Below are 20,478 nucleotides of genomic sequence, written 5' to 3'. Positions count from 1 at the left end.
TATCTACCCCAAGAATGAATAAAACAATGTGTATAAAATATTGAGAACATAAATTGAATAAAGAACTAAAATATAAATACATTTATACTTGCTGTCATCTATAATCAAATTGTTCTTCGGAAATACAAATACTGGTCTCAGTGAAAACCAAAATCATAATTAACTTTTAAATGCTTGTACTTAACGCGTATTTCCCTGATGACAACGGTATTAGAAAAACTAAGGATGGACTAACCTACCAGACCAGAAATATCTTTATCTTAATCTGAGTTCCTATGGAAGCCGACCTTGAGACAAAGATTCAGTACAAGTACTAGCGGAATGTAGGGAAGGCAATGTAGCCTAAATAGGGTACAATATTAAAGTAGCTACCACAGTGGGTAACTGGACTTTAATCCCAAAGTAATCTCTGGGAAACAGTATAAAAAATAGACAGGTGGGGCTTCCCTGGTGGCGCAGTGGTTGAGAGTCCGCCTGCCGATGTAGGGGACATCGGCTCGTGCCCCGGTCCGGGAAGATCCCACATGCTGCTCCGCGGCTAGGCCCGTGAGCCATGGCCACTGAGCCTGTGCTCCGCGGCGGGAGAGGCCACAACAGTGAGAGGCCCCCGTACCGCAAAAAAAAAAAAAAAATAGACAGGTGAAGGAGCAGGAACACTTATATACCACCTCCCAGGAGTTATTGGTTGAGGACTTCTAGAGATAAGCTGTTAACTCCTAGGAACTTCTAGAGGGTCATGCAAGAGCACAAGGGTTCTGAGAAAAGCCTTCAAGCACCAAGATACAAATACTGGCTGTTGGAGGTCATTTAGAAAACGGTGAAACGGTAAGGGTCAAAGAATAAGACAGGGAACTAACCAACGACTGTTAGGACCCTTTCCACTGAAAGAAAATAGTTGATTCCTCTTGTCAAACTTAGCTCAGGCTCTAGTCTTACTTGATAACATGCCACTGCACACTCCCCACAAACACACCAAAATGTTCTTTCATGCTATCAGCCTTTTTTCCCTTTGTATGAGATGAAGAGACTGCTTTCTCATTTATAAGCACCTACAATAAGCCTGGCATATAGTAAACATTTATGAGGGAGAGAAAGTGAAGAGCAGAGTCAAATTACACATTTTTCTCCTACGCTGTATATATTTCTTAGAATGGTGCTTATAAAAATCATACTTTTTTATAGCTACCAGTTGATAATATAGGACATAAATAGGAATAATTGACTTTGAGAATTAGTAAAGATGCTGAAGATCATTTAAGAAAAAAGAATATAAAGAACATAGCCTGATTTGAATCCTAATTACACTATTAACTTGCTTCATCACTGTGGGGGAAGTCACTTAAATTCTGAGCCACTGTTGCTTCTGGTGTGAAAGGTAATCATACTAACTACAACCAGGGGTTTTATAATGATCAAACATAATATGGATGTTAAAGTGGTTTTTAAATGGAAAAATATATGCAAAGGAAGTTGGGCAGCATGCAGAGACCTTCATATTGGACTGGCATAAAGCCAAAAAGGCAGTATTTAAGGAAGTGACCACAAATTTATAAACTGTTGGACAGTGAATAGCAGTAAGAGTGCTATGTTGTAGAAATACTTAAAATAGGGAGAATGGAAACATTATGAATTCAAAGATTCCTGCCCAAGTTGCATCAGGATTCCTGCAGAAGGTCTACCTCATGGAAAAATGGGAGGCCAGGTACTATACAAATGGTTGGGTTCCTATAAAGGCAGTAATGACCAGGATGGAAGCATGGCCTCACTGAGATATGAGTTCTAATCCTCTGCAGCATGGTGGAATGTCAATATCCTGAGACTTATTCTGGCAATTCTCACTAAACTCGCCTGATAGTTGGACCCTAAAATCATTCAAAGCTTAGTTCAGAAAAATTTAAAAATTAGGTGACACTAACTGTTTACATTGAAGTTATTCAGAACTGGCTTTAAGGTAAAACTGTTTGAATAGATTATTACCATTTAAAGAAGGGAAATTAGCATTTACTAAATATCTTCTACATATCAGTCATTATGAGAGTCACTTACCATTTATAATCTCTAAATCCTCAAAACACAAGGAGTTAATTATGCATCTGTATATTTAATTGTACGTACATTTATAGGGAAGAAAATAGACTCAGAAGTTAAATAAGTCACCTAAATAACAGGGATGGCCAAACCAAAATCTATCCAGTTCTAAGTCCTCTGCTATCTCCCATGAAACACTAGCTGCTTGAGCTTGTATTAATAGGATAACCCTTAAAACGAATTAAATCACCATACAATGGGCAACAACAGGTCCCTCGTCAAAAGCAATTTTCTCACCATAACTTCTCTTGGGATCATTTATACAATTCCAAATAATGTATGTTAAAAAATACAACACAAATTGCAGAACCCTCCTTAATAACCTCTCTTCCTATAATGCTAGTCACATAAGTTCTAATAACTCAGAGTGAAACAAGTTTAGTTTGCCCCCAAATATACTAAAAGAGGAGCTAAGAGGAAAGAATAAAACAAAAGATCCTCAAATAGACTGCTTGTTTGCATTAATTACCTTGCAAAAAAAAAGCAACAGAAATTAATCAAAGTTCTAACTATAATATATTTGAAAACGTAATAAATGGGAGGGTAGTGATGGAAGTAATGTTAAGGGAGTAGGATAGTACGGTTACAAAGTTCTTCTAAGAGGAAAAGATGGAGAGTGATGTTTTCAGTGGTGGCAGTGATGGGGGGGAAACATTTACTGTGCACTTACACAGTATTAAGCAATCTATCAAACTCTTTAGATGCACTAATTTAATACTCATGAAAGTTAAAGACCATTATTATTCCCTTAAATAGGTGACGGAAACAAAAGAATAAGTGACCTGCTTGGGTTCTCAAAACTAGTAAGTAGATGGAGCTAGTATTCAAGTCAGGTCTATCTACTTCAGAGCCCCAAAATTCTTAAGAATTTTGGGGCTTACACTGTCTAAACAACAGCAGACCAGTTCACAATTTCACTATAAGCTCTGTAAAGGCAATCAAGTCTTATATTCACCATATGAGTTTCCCAGTCTCCTACCTACTTCCCAATGAGGCACACACAGTCACCCGGTATACTAGGCGAAAGATGGAAGCTTCTCAAGAGTGACAAAACAGCATAAAATTTTTCTATTAAAAGTTATCAGTATCTATAAATTTAAGTGTCTAAAATTTATTTTCCAAAATATTAAATCTGAAACTGCAAATTACTTGATTTATTATGAAATGGTAATGCAATTAAACTGAAGGAAAAAGTTAATGTCATAATTACTAATCCTTCTCAACTCTGATAGTTTTGCAATTAGAGGAGTTTGTAATCACATGCAGTAAGAATTAAAGTGATGGTTATTTAAAGCAAGGAATAAGACATGTTATGTTTCCAGGAGGAATGGTTAATAAATTAGTTCATTAGTTAATGAATATAGATGAGTGCATGTTTTCAGCCTCTCACATCTGACCTAATTGCAAACTGAAGTAAAGGAAAAAGGCTTTTTGTGTTCTTTTTACAATTACAAACTTGTTCTTACAAAATATAACAATTAAAGCTAAATTTACCTACTCATTTTATATTACATCATATATGCCCTTAAATCATTCTCAATTTAAAACATAAAATAATCTTATTTATAGGAATTTCAATTCTTAATTTTTGGAAAATTACATAAAGGCTATAGCCTCTCTTGCTATTAAAAAAAAAGTATGCATTCATTATGTGAAAAGACTGTTACCTGACATATAAAACAGGAAGGATGTAACTTTTTAAAATAAACAATAAATATTACTCATAATATGTGGGTAACTAAACTATTGAAAAAGAACTGAAACAAACAAATCTCAAGGAAAAAAATCCTATAGTTCATAAGGATCCATAACAATGCTGAAGTCAGGAATGCAATCTATTTATTATTGGTCAAAATAAATATTGAATACAGTCTAAACAGCAAAAACAATCCAAAAATGGTAAATTGACTGGTTTTTAATCAATAAACCATACACATACAAATAAATCAATTCAAATAAATTAAACATTGATTTATCTTCTTTCTTAGAGTCTTTGCTTGTATTTTAGCTGATTTTCTTCCTAAGTCACAAGACAGATGCAAATGAGCAAGGTGAGGGTCCTTTAACAGGAACACAGAATATTTATTTAGGCACTTGTACTGACCGGCTCAGAGTCATAGCAATAATCATCCCAGCTCTGTCTGAGGGGCTTCTTTGTTATCTGAAAGTAAGGCAGATTAGTTAGGTAGAAGTAATAATTATTCCACTTCTCTAATCACCTCTTAGACGTAGTGCTCACATAGCACAGCTGTTACCAAAGAAAGTTATTTTGTATACCAGCACAAAACAAGAAACAACTAAGTAAACATTCAGATTCTGGGAGATCATATATTATCATAACCAATCCATACTTGCTATTATTCAGTTACTCTGAAATATAGTAACTGCTGAGTCCCATAGTCTCTGAATACTGACCTTACGATAAGAATATGTATGGTATGGACACTGCTTACAAAAAATATCTGGAAGAGATGCAATAAACTCTGGATTTCTCTAATACTAACAACTATCAGCTCATTTATGGGCAATTACTACTTTTTAAAAAGGAAAATATTTAATCACCCATATATAAGGCAAACAGTTTAAACAGGAAAGGAAAGGAAAATACTCAGAAGCTAAATCAATGATTTTTTTTAATATACTTAAATTCAATACAGTAAAAATGCCTAGTGTCATACTGGGAAGTGATATATAACACAATTTTGAAATTCTCAATATAGTAATACAGAGTTATATTAGCTTATATAAATATGTAGTTTCAAAATTAGGAAATATCAGTTATACAGCATGCTCTATATCTTGCAAAAAGTCTGAGATGTTACTTTCATAACCCTAAATACATACTACAATCTCCGAGCCACATCAAAGTGTCAATTTCCTTACAAAACCCTCATAAGAATTTTTTAAATTACCCAAAAGGAATTTCTTTCCATAGACATTACATCTTGCCTCAAACAAAAAAATGAGGGGAAACAATCTATTATTTAAATGATCTACTGTCAGACCAATTCCATTATTACCAGTTCTAGAATTTCTGTTAATATGAGGAATAAAATTGTAGAAACCAATGCAATGAAAAGTTGTGAGAATTACTACTTATTATGGAAGTTTAGGGGTGAATTCTGAGTTACAAGGTAAGTTACAAATTCTCTAAGTCATTTCCTTTAGTGAATTTTCATACTGAATGTTTAATAGGATAATCACTGAGTTATAAAAATAATCATACTCTAAGTCAGTATCATAATATCATGCAAAGAGGTATATGTATTAGACTTCAAACATGCAAATAAAGTTTCAGTAATCCTTTGACAAGGGCAAGCATGAATCATTAGTAACATTTAACATGCTGTGGTCTGTAAAAGGTAAATCACTTTGGAAAGAGTAAAGCATTTTTCTAAGCTGGAAGTATCTATAAACAGTTTATTATTCTCTTAAAGAGTCTCACAAAAAGCAATTTTCCAATTCATATAAGAATAATAATTTTTAAATTTAAGAACTGCATCACATAGATTTTTAGATTGCATACATGAAAATGCTAGTTAATATCCACTACCAACCAGGTTTCAGAAACAAAGTACTAGGAAAAAAAACTTCCCTCAAGAGCTAAAATTTAATAATGCCCTACATTTCAAAACGCTTTTCATGAACTCCCACCTGATTGAGATAATGATATTCTTCCGGTTGTTTAAGATGGAATGCTAATCTCTCTTCTTCACTTGCTCCTGCCAGGAGGTAATAAAATACATGATAGTTCCTGTTGGAAACAAAGAAGTATGGCTTTATAATGAACATGGTCTAATGGTTATTATTCAACAAGAAAAAAGAAAAAGAAAACATTAATTAGTAAACTGTTTCAGCTTTGCTTCATTTTCTTAATACAAAGGTGATAAATTCAATATTTAAGTACTACAGGGGAATTCAAGTGGCAGTCAAGTGGTTAGGACTCAGAGCTTTCATCACTGCCGTGGCCCAGGTTCAATCCCTGGTCGGGGAACTAAGATGCAGCAAGCCGCGCAGTGTGGCCCAAATAAAAAATAAGTACTACAAAATAAAATAATGTTTTGTATGCTGGAAACAAAAGAGAAAGGTGAAGGCAGCAATACAGTAAACGTGAGACCTCTAAAAATTCTCTCCACAGAACCAATTAGAAAACTGGCAAATTTGTCAGAATCAACTCTAGAAATTAACCAAAAGAAAACAGCAATCCAGAGAGTGTTTACACAAGAAAAACAGCTGAATCTCAGTAAAAACTGAAGCTTGATGGCCTTTTAAATTGCCCTATTCCACCTCCTGCTTACCAGATCCATGGTAGCTTTCAATACCAACAGCTTACAACTGAAGTGGACACCCAAAGCCTGGCAGCCTCCAAAAGAGGGCAGAATGGGGTTGGGGCTCATTCAGAGTCTCATTCCCTGAGAAATATGATTATCTGATCTGTCTGGTTGTTCCTTGGAAGAAGCCATTTTCAAAACTATCCTTATTTGACCTGACTCAGAGTTAGCCCAGTACGAAAATCTTTGCCCCAGAGACATTTGTAGGAAACAATTATAGGCAATTTTTGAACATATCAGCCTCCTGCAGCCATGAACAAATGTTGGAGCACACAGTAGGCTCACCAAAGAACTTAAAGGGAAAAGGTGGGAAATGAGACATCCACAGAGGCTTTGAAAAGCCCCAATACGTTCCTGGGAATCTAAAAGGCCATGTGCATGCATAGCCTGTGCCCATGCCCAGGGTTGCATGTCCACTCAGCAAAGACAAGAGGAGATACTAACCTCTCACCTATCACTAACCCGGAAGGTCTGCACAAGGAGGAAGTAAAGGCTAAGGCAGAATTACAAAATGCCTACCTAGGTGTTAAACGTCATGGCCCAATACCCATAGAGAGCCCTGAGGCAAAGTCTGGGAGACTTATTGTTTCCAACCATTTGAGGAACACTCTGCTCAATCATTAAATCTAACCAAGCAGATACTTCAATAGCTACACTTGAAAAAGACTTTTCAAAGACTTCAAATTAGCTCAGAAAATTCACAAAACAAACACAAGGAACAAAAGTAACAACCACAAAGCCTGGAAGGGGAGGAACTCATTTCTAGAGCTGCCACATGATTATTTTAAATGTCCAATTATTACTTAAAACGTCCAATTTTCAACAAAAATTTACAAGTCACGCAAGGAAATCAGAAAGTATAGCACATACAGGCTTCCCTGGTGACGCAGTGGTTAGGCATCCACCTGCTAATGCAGGGGACACGGGTTCAAACCCTGGGCCGGAAAGATCCCACATGCCGCACAGCAACTAAGCCCATGCGCCACAACTACTGAGCCTGCACTCTAGAGCCTGCGAGCCACAACTACTGAAGCCCGTGTGCCAAAACTACTGAAGCCCGGGCACCTAGAGCTCATGCTCCACAACAAGAGAAGCCACTGCAATGAGAAGCCTGCACACTGCAACGAAGAGAAGCCCCCGCTGGCCGCAACTAGAAAAAGCCCGCACGCAGCAATGAAGACCCAATGCAGCCAGAAATAAATAAATAAATAAATTTATTTATTTAAAACAAACAAACAAAGTATACCACATACAAAGGAGAAAAAACATTCAATAATAACTGTTTCTGGGGAGGTTCTGACATTAGACTTACTAGATAAGGCTTTTAATCAGCTGTTTTAAATACAAAGAACTGAAGGAAACCATGTTTAAAGAACTAAAGTATGAGAATGCTGTCTCATCAAATAGAAGCTCTCAGTAAGTATACAGAACTTATAAAATAATCAAAAAAGAAATTTTGGAGTTCAAAATTGTAATAACTAAAATGAAAAACTCTCTAGAGGAGCTCAAAAGCAGATTTGCAAGCAGAAGAAGGAATCAGTGGACTTGAAGAAAGGTCAGTTAAGGCTAGTTAGTCTGAGGAAGAGAAACAACCATGAATGAAGAAAAGTTATCAACCTCAGAGATCTGTGGGACACTATTAAGGAGACACCAACACATGTACAATATATAACACCAAAATATGCACAATGGGAGCCTCAAAAAGAGAAGAAAGAAAAGAGCAGAAAGAATATTTGAAAAACATGACCAGAAACTCCCCAAATTTGATGAAAAATATCAATCTGTACATCCAAGAAACTCAATGAACTCCAGGAGGGAAAAACTCAAAGAGATCCACACCTAGACAAAGTAAAACTGTTGAAAGACAACGAAAAAATTTTCAAAGCACCATGAGAGAAATGCCTCATCAAGGGATCATAATATAAGATTACCAAATGATTTCTCATCAGGAACCATGGAAAGGAAACAGATTCAAAGTACTAAAAGAAAAAAAAAAATCAAGAATTATATATTCAGCAAAACTATCCTTCAAAAATAAAGAAGAAATTAGGATATTCCCAGATAAACAAAAATTAATATACTTCAGAGCTAACAGATGGACCCCATAAAAAATGCTACAGGGAGTTTTTCTCACTGAAATGAAAGGAAACTAGAGGAGATTCAATTAAGCATTAAGAAATAAATAGCAGGGCTTCCCCGGTGGCGCAGTGGTTGAGAGTCTGCCTGCCGATGCAGGGGACATGGGTTCGTGTCCTGGTCCGGGAAGATCCCACATGCTGCGGAGCGGTTGGGCCCGTGAGCCATGGCCACTGAGCCTGCGCGTCTGGAGCCTGTGCTCCGCGGCGGGAGAGGCCACAACAGTGAGAGGCCCGCGTACCGCAAAAAAAAAAAAAAAAAAAGAAAGAAAGAAAGAAATAGCAGAGAGGACCTTCAAGATGGCGGAGCAGTAAGATGTGGAGATCACCTTCCTCCCCACAAATACATCAAAAATACATCTAATGTGGAACAACTCCTACAGACCACCTACTGAATGCTGGCAGAAGAACTCAGACTTCCCAAAAGGCAAGAAACCCCCCACGTACCTGGGTAGGGCAAAAGAAAAAAGAGAAAACAGAGACAAAAGAATAGGGACAGAACCTGTGCCTCTGGGAGGCAGTCGTGAAGGAGGAAAGGTTTCCACGCAATACGAAGCCCCTTCACTAGTGGAACCAGGGGGTGGGGAGGGGGAAGCTTTGGAGCCAAGGAGGAGAGCACAGCAACAGGGGTGCAGAGGGCAAAGAGGAGAGATTCCCGCACAGAGGATCGGTGCCGACCAGCACTCACCAGCCTGAGAGGCTTGTCTGCTCACCCAACGGGGCAGGCGGGGCTGGGAGCTGAGGCTTGGGCTTTGGAGGTCAGATCCCAGGGAGAGGACTGGGGTTGCCTGCGTGAACACAGCGTGAAGGGGGCTAGTGCGCCACAGCTAGCCAGGAGGGAGTCCGGGAAAAACTCTGGACCTGCCTAAGAGGCAAGAGACCATTGTTTCGGGGTGTGAGAGGAGAGGGGATTCAGAGCACCGCCTAAACGAGCTTCAGAGACAGGCGCAAGCTGCGGTCATCAGTGCGAACCCCAGAAGACGGGCATAAAACGCTAAGGCTGCTGCTGCAGCCACCAAGAAGCCTGTGTGCAAGTACAGGTCACTATCCACACCTCCCCTCCTGGGAGCCTGTGCAGCCTGCCACTGCCAGGGTCCTGTGATCCAAGGACAACTTATCCAGGAGAACACACGGCATGCCTCAGGCTGTTGCAACGTCACGCCAGCCTCTGCCACCTCAACCTCACCCAACATTCCGTACCCCTCCCTCCCCCTAGTCTGAGTGAGCAACAGTCCCCTAATCAGTCGCTCCTTTAACCGCCCCTCATCTGGACGAAGAACAGATGTCAGAGGGGAACCTACACACAGAGGCAGGGCCAAATCCAAAGCTGAACCCCAGGAGGTGTGTGAACAAAGAGAAAGGGAAATCTCTCCCAGCAGCCTCAAGAGCAGCAGATTAAATCTCCACAATCAACCTGATGTACCCTGCATCTGTGGAATACCTGAATACACAAAGAATCATCCCAAAATTCAGGCGGTGGACTTTGGGAGCAACTGTAGACCTGGGGTTTGCTGTACACACTGACTAGTTTCTGATGTACATGTTTATCTTAGTTTAGCTTTTAGTGCTTGTTATCATTGGTGGATTTGTTTACTGGTTTGGTTGCTCTCTGCTTTTCTTTTTTTAATTACTTTTTTATTTTAATAATTTTTAAATTTTTTTTTATTTTAATAACTTTATTTTATTTTTTCTTTCTTTCTTTTTTTTTTCTCCCTTTTCTTCTGAGCCATGTGGCTAACAGGGTCTTGGTGCTCCGGCTGGGTGTCAGGCCTGGGCCTCAGAGGTGGGAGAGCCGAGTTCCGAGTTCAGGACATTGGATCACCGGAGACCTCCTGGCCCCACATAATATCAATCAGCGAGAGCTCTCCCAGAGATCTCCGTCTCAATGCTAAGACCCAGCTCCACTCAACGACCAGCAAGCTACAGTGCTGGACACCCCATGCCAAACAACAAGCAAGATAGGAACATAACCCCACTATTAGCAAAAAGGCTGCCTAAAATCATAATAAGTTCACAGACACCCCAAAACACACCACCGGATGTGGCCCTGCCCACCAGAAAGACAAAATTCAGCTCCAGCCACCAGGACACGGGCACCAGTCTCCTCTACCAGGAAGTCTACACAAGCCACTGAACCAACCTTACCCAGTGGGGGAAGACATCAAAAACAATGGGAACTATGAACCTGCAGCCTACGAAAAGGAGACGCCAAATACACTAAGGGAAGCAAAATGAGAAGAGAGAGAAATATGCAGCAGATGAAGGAGCAAGGTAAAAACCCACCAGACCAAACAAATGAAGAGGAAATAGGCAGTCTACCAGAAAAAGAATTCAGAGTAATGATAGTAAAGATGACCAAAATCTTGGAAATAGAACAGAGAAAATATAAGAAACATTTAACAAGGACCTAGAAGAACTAAAGAACAAACAAACATTGAAGAACAACACAAAAAATGAAATTAAAAATTCTCTAGAAGGAATCAATAGCAGAACAACTGAGGCAGAAGAAGAGATAAGTGACATGGAAGATAAAATAGTGGAAATAACTACCACAGAGCAGAATAAAGAAAAAAGAATGAAATGAATTGAGGACTGGTTCAGATACCTCTGGAACAACGTTAAACGCACCAACATTCGAATTACAGGGGTCCCAGAAGAAGAAGAGAAAAAGAAAGGGACTGAGAAAATATCTGAAGAGATTATAGTTCAAAACTTCCATAATATGGGAAAGGAAATAATCAAGTCCAGGAAGCACAGGGAGTCCCATACAGGATAAATCCAAGGAGAAAGATGCCAAGAAACATATTAATCACACTATCAAAAATTAAATACAAAGAAAAGTTATTAAAAGCAGCAAGGGAAAAGCAATAAATAACATAAAAGGGAATCCCCATAAGTTTAACAGCTGATCTTTCAGCAGAAGCTCTGCAAGCCAGAAGGGAGTGGCAGGACACATTTAAAGTAATGAAAGGGAAAAACCTACAACCAAGATTACTCTACCCAGCAAGGATCTCATTCAGATTTGATGGAGAAATTTAAACCTTTACAGACAAGCAAAAGCTAAGAGAATTCAGCACCACCAAACCAGCTTTACAACAAATGCTAAAGGAATTTCTCTAGGCAGGAAACACAAGAGAAGGAAAAGACCTACAATAACAAATCCAAAACAATTCAGAAAATGGTAATAGGAACATATATATCGATAACTACCCTAAATGTAAACAGATTAAATGGTCCAACCAAAAGACATACACTGGCTGAATGGATACAAAAACAAGACCCGTATATATGCTGTCTATAAGAGGCCTACTTCAGACCTAGGGACACATACAGACTGAAAGTGAGGGGATGGAAAAAGACATTCCATGCAAACAGAAATCAAAAGAAAGCTGGAGTAGCAATTCTCATATCAGACAAAATAGACTTTAAAGTAAAGACTATTACAAGAGACAAAGAAGGACACTACATAATGATCAATGGAACAATCCAAGAAGAAGATATAAAAATTGTGAATATTTATGCACCCAACATAGGAGAGCCTCAATACTTAAGGCAAATGCTAACAGCCACAAAAGGGGAAATTTACAGTAACACATTCATAGTAGGGGACTTTTAACACCCCACTTTCACCAATGGACAGATCAACCAAAATGAAAATAAATAAGGAAACACAAGCTTTAAATGATACATTAAACAAGATGGACTTAATTGATATTTATAGGACATTCCAACCAAAAACAACAGAATATAGTTTCTTCTCAAGTGCTCATGGAACATTCTCCAGAATACATCATATCTTGGGTCACAAATCAAGCCTTGGTAAATTTAAGAAAATTGAAATCATATCAAGTATCTTCTCCGACCACTATGCTATGAGACTAGATATTAATTACAGGAAAAAAACTGTAAAAAATACAAACACATGGAGGCTAAGCAATATGCTACTAAATAGCCAATGGATTACTGAAGAAATCAAAGAGGAAATCAAAAAATACCTACAAACAAATGACAATGAAAACACGCTGGCCGAAAACCTACGGGATGCAGCAAAAGCAGTTCTAAGAGGGAAGTTTATAGCAATACAATCCTACCTCAAGAAACAAGAAAAATCTCAAATAAACAACCTAACCTTACACCTAAAGTAATTAGAGAAAGAAGAACAAAAACTCCCCAAAGTTAGCAGAAGGAAAGAAATCATAAAGATCACATCAGAAATATATGAAAAAGAAATGAAGGAAATGATAGCAAAGATCAATAAAACTAAAAGCTGGTTCTTTGAGAAGATAAACAAAATTGATGAACCATTAGCCAGACTCATCAAGAAAAAAGGGAGAAGACTCAAATCAACAGAATTAGAAATGAAAAAGGAGAAGTAACAACTGACACTGCAGAAACACAAACAATCATGAGAGATTACTACAAGCAACTATATGGCAATAAAATGGACAACCTGGAAGAAATGGACAAATTCTTAGAAATGCACAGCCTTCTGAGACTGAACCAGGAAGAAATAGAAAATATAAACAGACCAATCACAAGCACTGAAATTGAAACTGATTAAAAATCTTCCAACAGGGGCTTGCCTGGTGGCACAGTGGTTGAGAGTCCGCCTGCCGATGCAAGGGACACGGGTTCGTGCCCCAGTCTGGGAAGATCCCACATGCCGTGGAGCGGCTGGGCCCGTGAGCCATGGCCGCTGAGCCTGAGCATCCAGAGCCTGTGCTCCACAACAGGAGAGGCCACAACAGTGAGAGGCCCGCGTACCGCAAAAAAAAAAAAAAAATCTTCCAACAAACAAAAGTCCAGGACCAGATGGCTTCACAGGCGTTTTCAAACATTTAGAGAAGAGCTAACACCCATCCTTCTCAAACTCTTCCAAAATATAGCAGAGGAAGGAACACTCCCAAACTCATTCTATGAGGCCACCATCACCCTGATACCAAAACCAGACAAAGATGTCACAAAAAAAGAAAACTACAGACCAATATCACTGATGAACATACATGCAAAAATCCTCAACAAAATACTAGCAAACAGTCCAACAGAATGTTAAAAGGATCATACGCCATGATCAAGTGGGGTTTGTCCCAGGAATGAAAGGATTCTTCAATATATGCAAATCAATCAATGTGATACACCATATTAACAAATTGAAGGAGAAAAATCACATGATTTCATACATGGACATATATACACTACCAAATGTAAAATAGATAGTTAGTGGGAAGCAGTCGCATAGCACAGGGAGATCAGCTCAGTGCTTTGTGACTAGCTAGAAGGGTGGGATAGGGAGGGTGGGAGGGAGGCAGACACAAGAGGGAAGAGATATGGGGATATATATATATGTATAACTGATTCACTTTGTTATATAGCAGAAGCTAACACACCATTGTAAAGCAATTATACTCCAATAAAAATGTTAAAAGAAAAATACTAGCAAACCAAATCCAGCAACATGTAATAAGTACTATACATACATCTACAAATCAAATCTAGCAAGATAACAGAGAATCAGTTTATATAAGCTCTGGATCTTCTCCTGCCATTGATTCTTCAAAACCAAGGAAACCAGGCTTATATCACTACCACTCTATTAAAATGTGTTAGAAAAAGTTACTAATAACCTTCTAATAGCCGTATCTGTTAGCTCTACAAGTCTTTAGGAGGCTATTCTCTTCCCCAAACTCTCTTCCCTTCATTCTGAAACATCTCTAATTCAGATTTCCTCATCAGCTAGCCACAAAAAAATTAACAGAAAAGTCTGAGTTCTAGTCCTAAGCTTACAGGTAATTAATTATGATAATGTTTAATGAAATTTTATTATATATAAGGACTACACTGAGCATTTTATAAACGTTATTTCATTTAATCCTCTAAACAACTTTAGGATAGTTTTCCATCTGCAAAATGAGAAAAAGTATATAAGAAGCATATAAGTATATAAAGTTGGTGATATGCCAAAAGCATATCCAATATTTGAATATAGGTTTGTTTAACTTCAAACTCTGGCTCTTCATTTTGTCTCATTATAACATGAAGCAAATCATTTACCTCTCTGGTATTTGGCTTCCTCATCTAAAGAAAGTTACATATATGTCATCTCTGAAACTCCATATACCTCAAAGATTACAATGAAATTAAGAGCTTTATTAAAAACTTTTCTCAAATTAGAGAAAGAACATCAAGACATGACAAAAGGTCCAAAGGCAAAACGCTCACAAAACGATACCACCTGAGATACCACTATTTTCCTGTTCTGATAGTTTGCCTAGAATTTAGAAAGGACAACATTTCTATATACCCATTAAAAAAAAGACCTCCTAGCAGCTTCTTAAAAAGTACAGTATTCTGCCCATGAGAGAAATAGCAATTATATATAAAGTTATACATGGTATAAACTGAGTTAAAGGTCATAATGTACAAAGATCTGAAAAGTCAATCTACATGATACAAATGTTAATTCGATCTAATTACACAAATTAAAATATGTACCGTTCATTATGCTCTTGATAAACGAGTCTGGACTTCTCCAGTAGATACTTTTCAACATAGGCACTAGAAGAAAAATAAAATTGATTGATATAAATAATAAAGCTTAATATAAAGTAGACAAATATTTTATCAGAGAAGATGCAAAAGTATAAAGAATACTATCCAGAGTACATGTAGCACTGGTGTTGGTGGTGTAGTGGTGAGCACAGCTGCCTTCCAGAGTACATTTACCACTATAATTGTGTTATGGACACTGTTAGTGTCATCCACATTAAGTTCATAAACTCCTAAGTCTTTTTTTTTCTTTCAATAAAGCAAAATAAAGTCAGAAGTTCAAAACATGGCACATAAGACCCTCCCGTGACAAAGACCTTACATTCTTTCTAGGCTCAATACCACTGGACATCCTTTCAGATATTATAGTTTGACCAGACTACTAAATAAGGCTCAAAGATATACTTTTTTTATATATCCATGCTGTTGCCACATTCTGGAATAAATTCTGGTAAGTTTATTATTTACCAATTTACTCAGTAAGTATTAATTAACTGGGCACTGTGCTAAGCACTGTTCAAATACAGAAATAAGTGATATACTACCTGTCCTCAAGGGGCTTACAAACTAGTGGAGAAAACAGGTAAACTAGCAGCTATCATGCTGAGTTGATAGGGTTTATTTTACAGCAATGACCAGAATATTATGGATGTACCAAGAGAGACACATAAGATTCAATCCAAGAAGGAAAAAGGACGTAAGGAAGAACTCACATAGAGGGTGAGTACATAGCACTTATTAATATGGATACAAAAATCATAAATAAAAACTAGCAAGCAGAACACAACAACCAGTTTACATATGTATGTGTATAAACATGTCTGTGTGTGTACGTCTGTGGGTGTTTGTGTCTTTGTATTGACCAAGTCAGATATCTTTTCCCCAGGAATGCAAAATAACAATAAAATTAATAGATCCCAAAATGAAGATCAAGCTAATTTCCACAGATGCCAAAAAGGCCTTTGATAAAATACAATAGCCATTACTGACAAAAACACTCAAAGAAAATTAAAATCAATGTTTAATTCATTAACACAATAAAATGTCCTAAAGCCAGTATTTTACTTAGTGAAGAAAATTAAAGGCATTCACACAAAGGTCTAAAACAATATTATCACAGTATAGGAGTATGTAATCAGACAAGATAGAAAATAATCAGAGATATAAGGAACAGGAAAAAAATTTAAAGTATTTATTTATGCAGATATGATAATACACCTAGAAATGTTAAGAGAAACAACAGTAAAACTAATATAAACAATAAAATAATTCAGTAAGATAACAAGATATAAAAATCAGTAGCCTTCACATATACAAATAATGTGCAATTTTAGAAGATATAATGCAAGAGAAAAATCACACTTTAATAACAACATTAAAAATAAAATAAGATACTTAGGAATAAACTCAACAAGAAACATAAAGAAACTAAAAACACTTCTAAAAAGCATAAAGATGTCAATTACCCAAAAATTTATTAGTCCAATAAAACCAAGCCATGAAAGACATGAAAGATCCTTCAATACCTATTGCTAAGGAGCAAAGAATCCAATCTGTAAAGGCTATATACTATATAATTCCAACCATGTGACATTCCGGAAAATGCAAACCTATTAAGAGTGAAAAGGTCAGTGGTTGCCAAAGGTTAGTGGGTGGGAAGGGATGAACAGGTGGAGCACAGGGATTTTTAGGGCAGTGAAACTATTCCATATAATACTGTCAGGGTGAATACATACCTTTATACATCTGTCAAAGCCCATTCAAGGTACAACACAAATGGAACACACTAATGCAAGATATTATTAAGAGGGGAAACTGGGGGACAGGGTGAAGAGGTATATGGGAACTCTCTGTACTTTCTATTCATTTTTGTCATAAACCTAAAACTGTTCTAAAAATAGTCTATTAATTTTTTAAAAGTTATAAAGAATATTGCTGGCACAACCAGAGGACTCTGATCACAGACTGTATAATAAGAATTATTATTATGACAAAATTAAATATCTTAAGTATAAAATAGTATTAGGGCTCAAGAGGGAGGGGATATGGGGATATATGTATACATATAGCTGATTCAGTTTGTTGTACAGCAGAAACTAACACAACATTGTAAAGCAATTATACTCCAATAAAGATATTTTTAAAAAAATAGTATTAAGTAGGAAAATGTCATTGTGGTTGCTTTAGGAAATACAGTAATTAGGGGGTCAAGTTACCTGCCCAACTTACTCAAAAACAATATTTTAAAAATGAATGTAGAAATAATATAGAAAGATAAAGCAAATGCATATAATTGTTAAAAATTTATAAATCTAAGTTAAGGGTATATGGGGGTTACACTATTCTTAGAACTTTTCTCAGGTTTGAACTTTTCCAAAAGAAAGAAATAATTGAGAAGAAAAAAATTTAATATAAACACTAATGTCACTATTCTCATTAAAAAGCAAATGAACAACCTATGGTTTATGAAGGGGCAATGGCAAAAATATAAACACGCTCCAAAGTCTGCTACTGCTACTTACCCAAGTACAGTGCCTGTTTCTTGGTAATTTACTTGAATAAACTTGCCAAAACGACTTGAATTGTTATTATGAGCTGTCTTTGCATTTCCAAAGGCCTGTCAAAATAAAGAGTTCTCATTAATTTTATTTTTTAAAAATGGAAAATCCTGCTTAAATCAGCTCAAAGATAAAATAATGTTAAAGAGATAGTAGAAAAGCAATTCACTTTCATAGTTCAGGTAAAGTAAAAGAAAGCAACTAACATTTGAAATGAAACCAAGTAGACAGCATTTTACACTATTCAGTAAAATAAATCTTAATTTTAAAAATTTATTGCTGGGCTTCCCTGGTGGCGCAGCGGTTGAGAGTCCACCTGCCAATGCAGGGGATGCGGGTTTGTGCCCTGGTCTGGGAGGATCCCACATGCCGCGGAGCGGCTGGGCCCGTGAGCCATGGCCGCTGAGCCCGCGCGTCTGGAGCCTGTGCTCCGCAACGGGAGAGGCCACAGCAGTGAGAGGCCCCGCAAAAAAAAAAAAAAAAAAAAAAAAAATGTATTGCTCATTACAAATCAGATTTCATTTTCACATTCCAGAGCCAGCAAATATTCTTGATATATTTATACATATGTATTTTTTAAAACTTGCTTAACTGAAATAGCAATGGGCTAGGAAAAGAATAATTACATCAAAAGAATTAAAATTCTAGAACAGTATAAAGGAAATAAGTTTCATTACATAATGTACTACGCTTTATTATATCTACTTAAAACAAAATGACAGTACTATTTTAGAAAGAATGAAAAATATATGTTTCCTAAGTTATAACCAAAAGTATACACCATGCAATGAAATATTACCTAGCAATAAAGAAGGAACTACTGGTACAGACATCAACACTGACAAATATTAAACATTATGCTAAGTGGAAGAAACCATACACAAGAGTACATATTGTAATATGAAATTCTAGAAAAGTCAAAACAAGAGTAACAAGAAGCAGATTAGAAGCTGTCTGGGAATGGGGATGGGGGTGGGAAATGTCTACAAAGGGACACAAGGGGTAATGAAAATATTCTATGCTTGATTGTATGATGGTGGTTACAGGGTATATGCATTTATCAAAATTCACTAAACCATACATTTTAAATGGCTATATTTTATTTCATGTTATATCTCAATAAAATTTAAATTTAAAAGAACCCACTGTTGAACTCACATATTCAACAACTTAAATGAAATCTTCAAGACATAATGCTGAATAAAAGAAGCCAGTCTCCAAACACTACATACTGTATGATTCCATCTATATGACACTTTGAAAATAAAAAAACAACAACCAGCAATGAAGAATAAACAAGTAGTTCCCACAAGTTATGGGAGTATGGGAGGGCAGAGGGTATGAAGATAAGGAATAGCATGAGGGAGTTTCATGGGGTAGTGGAACCACTCTGTACCTACACCCATAAATGGTTACACAAATTAATATGTTTACAATTCATAGAATTTTACTGTAAAGTTATTTCTTTTAAGTTTAATATCTACTTTTTAAAGTAAATCATTAAAAAATAAAGGCAAATAAAACACAATTTCAGATATACAAATCTGAAAATATTCATCATTAAGTGAACCCACACTAAAAGAACTAAGGAAGTCCTTCATGCAGAAGGAAAATGCTATCATGTTCAAATATGGATCAACGTAAGGAATAGAGAACAGTAGAAATAGTAACCACATGAGTAACTATATAAAATACATTTTATTACTTAGACCTCTTGAAAAGATTACTGAGAATGAGATCAGAGAAAATGGTAAAGATCTCTGAAATTCCTCTCCCCTTCATAAAACAAATAAGACTAACAAAAATTGTTATTTGTCAAAAGTAACATCAACTTTTTGATTATTCTAGAAATTAACAAGGGCTTGGAATAATCCTTTGTAGAAGAACATTTAATCAAGGAAAACAGCTGGATCTCGGTAAGAAAAGCAGGTATTGGTGTCATTTTAACTTACCTGATTACCAATTCCCTCTCCCTAGCTCCACACTGAAGAGAAAACTGACACCCTACGATTACAGGGTTTTTTTAGAAAAAGCAGTCTAGCCTAGAAGCCACTGGAAAGATCAGACTAGGGTTAGAGTTAAAGCCTTGTCCCACAGATAACTCACAATTTGACCTATTTGGCATTTTCCTAGAAAACCTCATTCAAAGGGCTATCTTTCTGTGACCTGACTTGAAGATCACTCACTGAGAACAACCTTTTCCCACAGGTGTGTTTGTTAAAAAAAACCCTAAAAAACAGAGTTGCCACGTGATCCACCGATCCCACTCCTGGGCATATGTCTGGAGAAAATAATTCGAAAAGATACATGCACCCTTATATTCATAGTGGCACCACTTAAAATAGCCAAGACATGGAAACAACCTAAATGTCCATGGACAGAAGAATGGATAAAGATGTGGTATATATACACAATGGAATACTACTCGGCCATAAAAAAGAATGAAATAATGCCATCTGCAACAACATGGATGGACCTAGAGATTATCATACTAAGTGAAGTCAGAAAGAGAAAGATAGCAATATCATGTGATACCACTTATATGTAGAATCTAAAATATGACACAAATAAACTTACTTACAAAACAGAAACAGACTCACAGGCACAGAGAACAAATTTGTGGTTACCAAAGAGGAAAGGGGGTGGGAGAGGGATAAATTTGGAATTTGAGATTAGCAGATACACGCTACTACATATAAAATAAATAAACAACAAGGACCTATTGTATAGCACAGGGAACTAACTATATACATATCTTGTAATAACCTATGATGGAAAAGAATATGAAAAAGAATATGTATATATATGTATAAGTGAATC

The 20,478-nt window shown here is 36.7% G+C and overlaps 1 protein-coding gene across 5 annotated transcripts in view; it reads right to left on the bottom strand.

Annotated features, from left to right (window-relative positions):
* Positions 1 to 20,478, bottom strand: part of MYO9A (myosin IXA) — a 270,235-nt gene that overhangs the window by 199,500 nt on the left and 50,257 nt on the right. For all 5 annotated transcript variants that reach the window (XM_079912006.1, XM_079912009.1, XM_079912008.1 and 2 more), the window contains exons 3-6: positions 17,623 to 17,717; positions 15,047 to 15,109; positions 5,743 to 5,842; positions 4,193 to 4,249 (exon numbers count right to left, since the gene is read on the bottom strand). In XM_079912006.1, the coding sequence (XP_079768132.1) occupies positions 4,193 to 4,249; positions 5,743 to 5,842; positions 15,047 to 15,109; positions 17,623 to 17,717 (315 nt within the window). The remainder of the gene's footprint in view (positions 1 to 4,192; positions 4,250 to 5,742; positions 5,843 to 15,046; positions 15,110 to 17,622; positions 17,718 to 20,478) is intronic.

This window comes from Stenella coeruleoalba, assembly GCF_951394435.1.
Source record: "Stenella coeruleoalba genome assembly, chromosome: 2".
NCBI classification, from domain to species: domain Eukaryota; kingdom Metazoa; phylum Chordata; class Mammalia; order Artiodactyla; family Delphinidae; genus Stenella; species Stenella coeruleoalba.
This window is presented reverse-complemented; position numbering and strand designations above follow the sequence as displayed.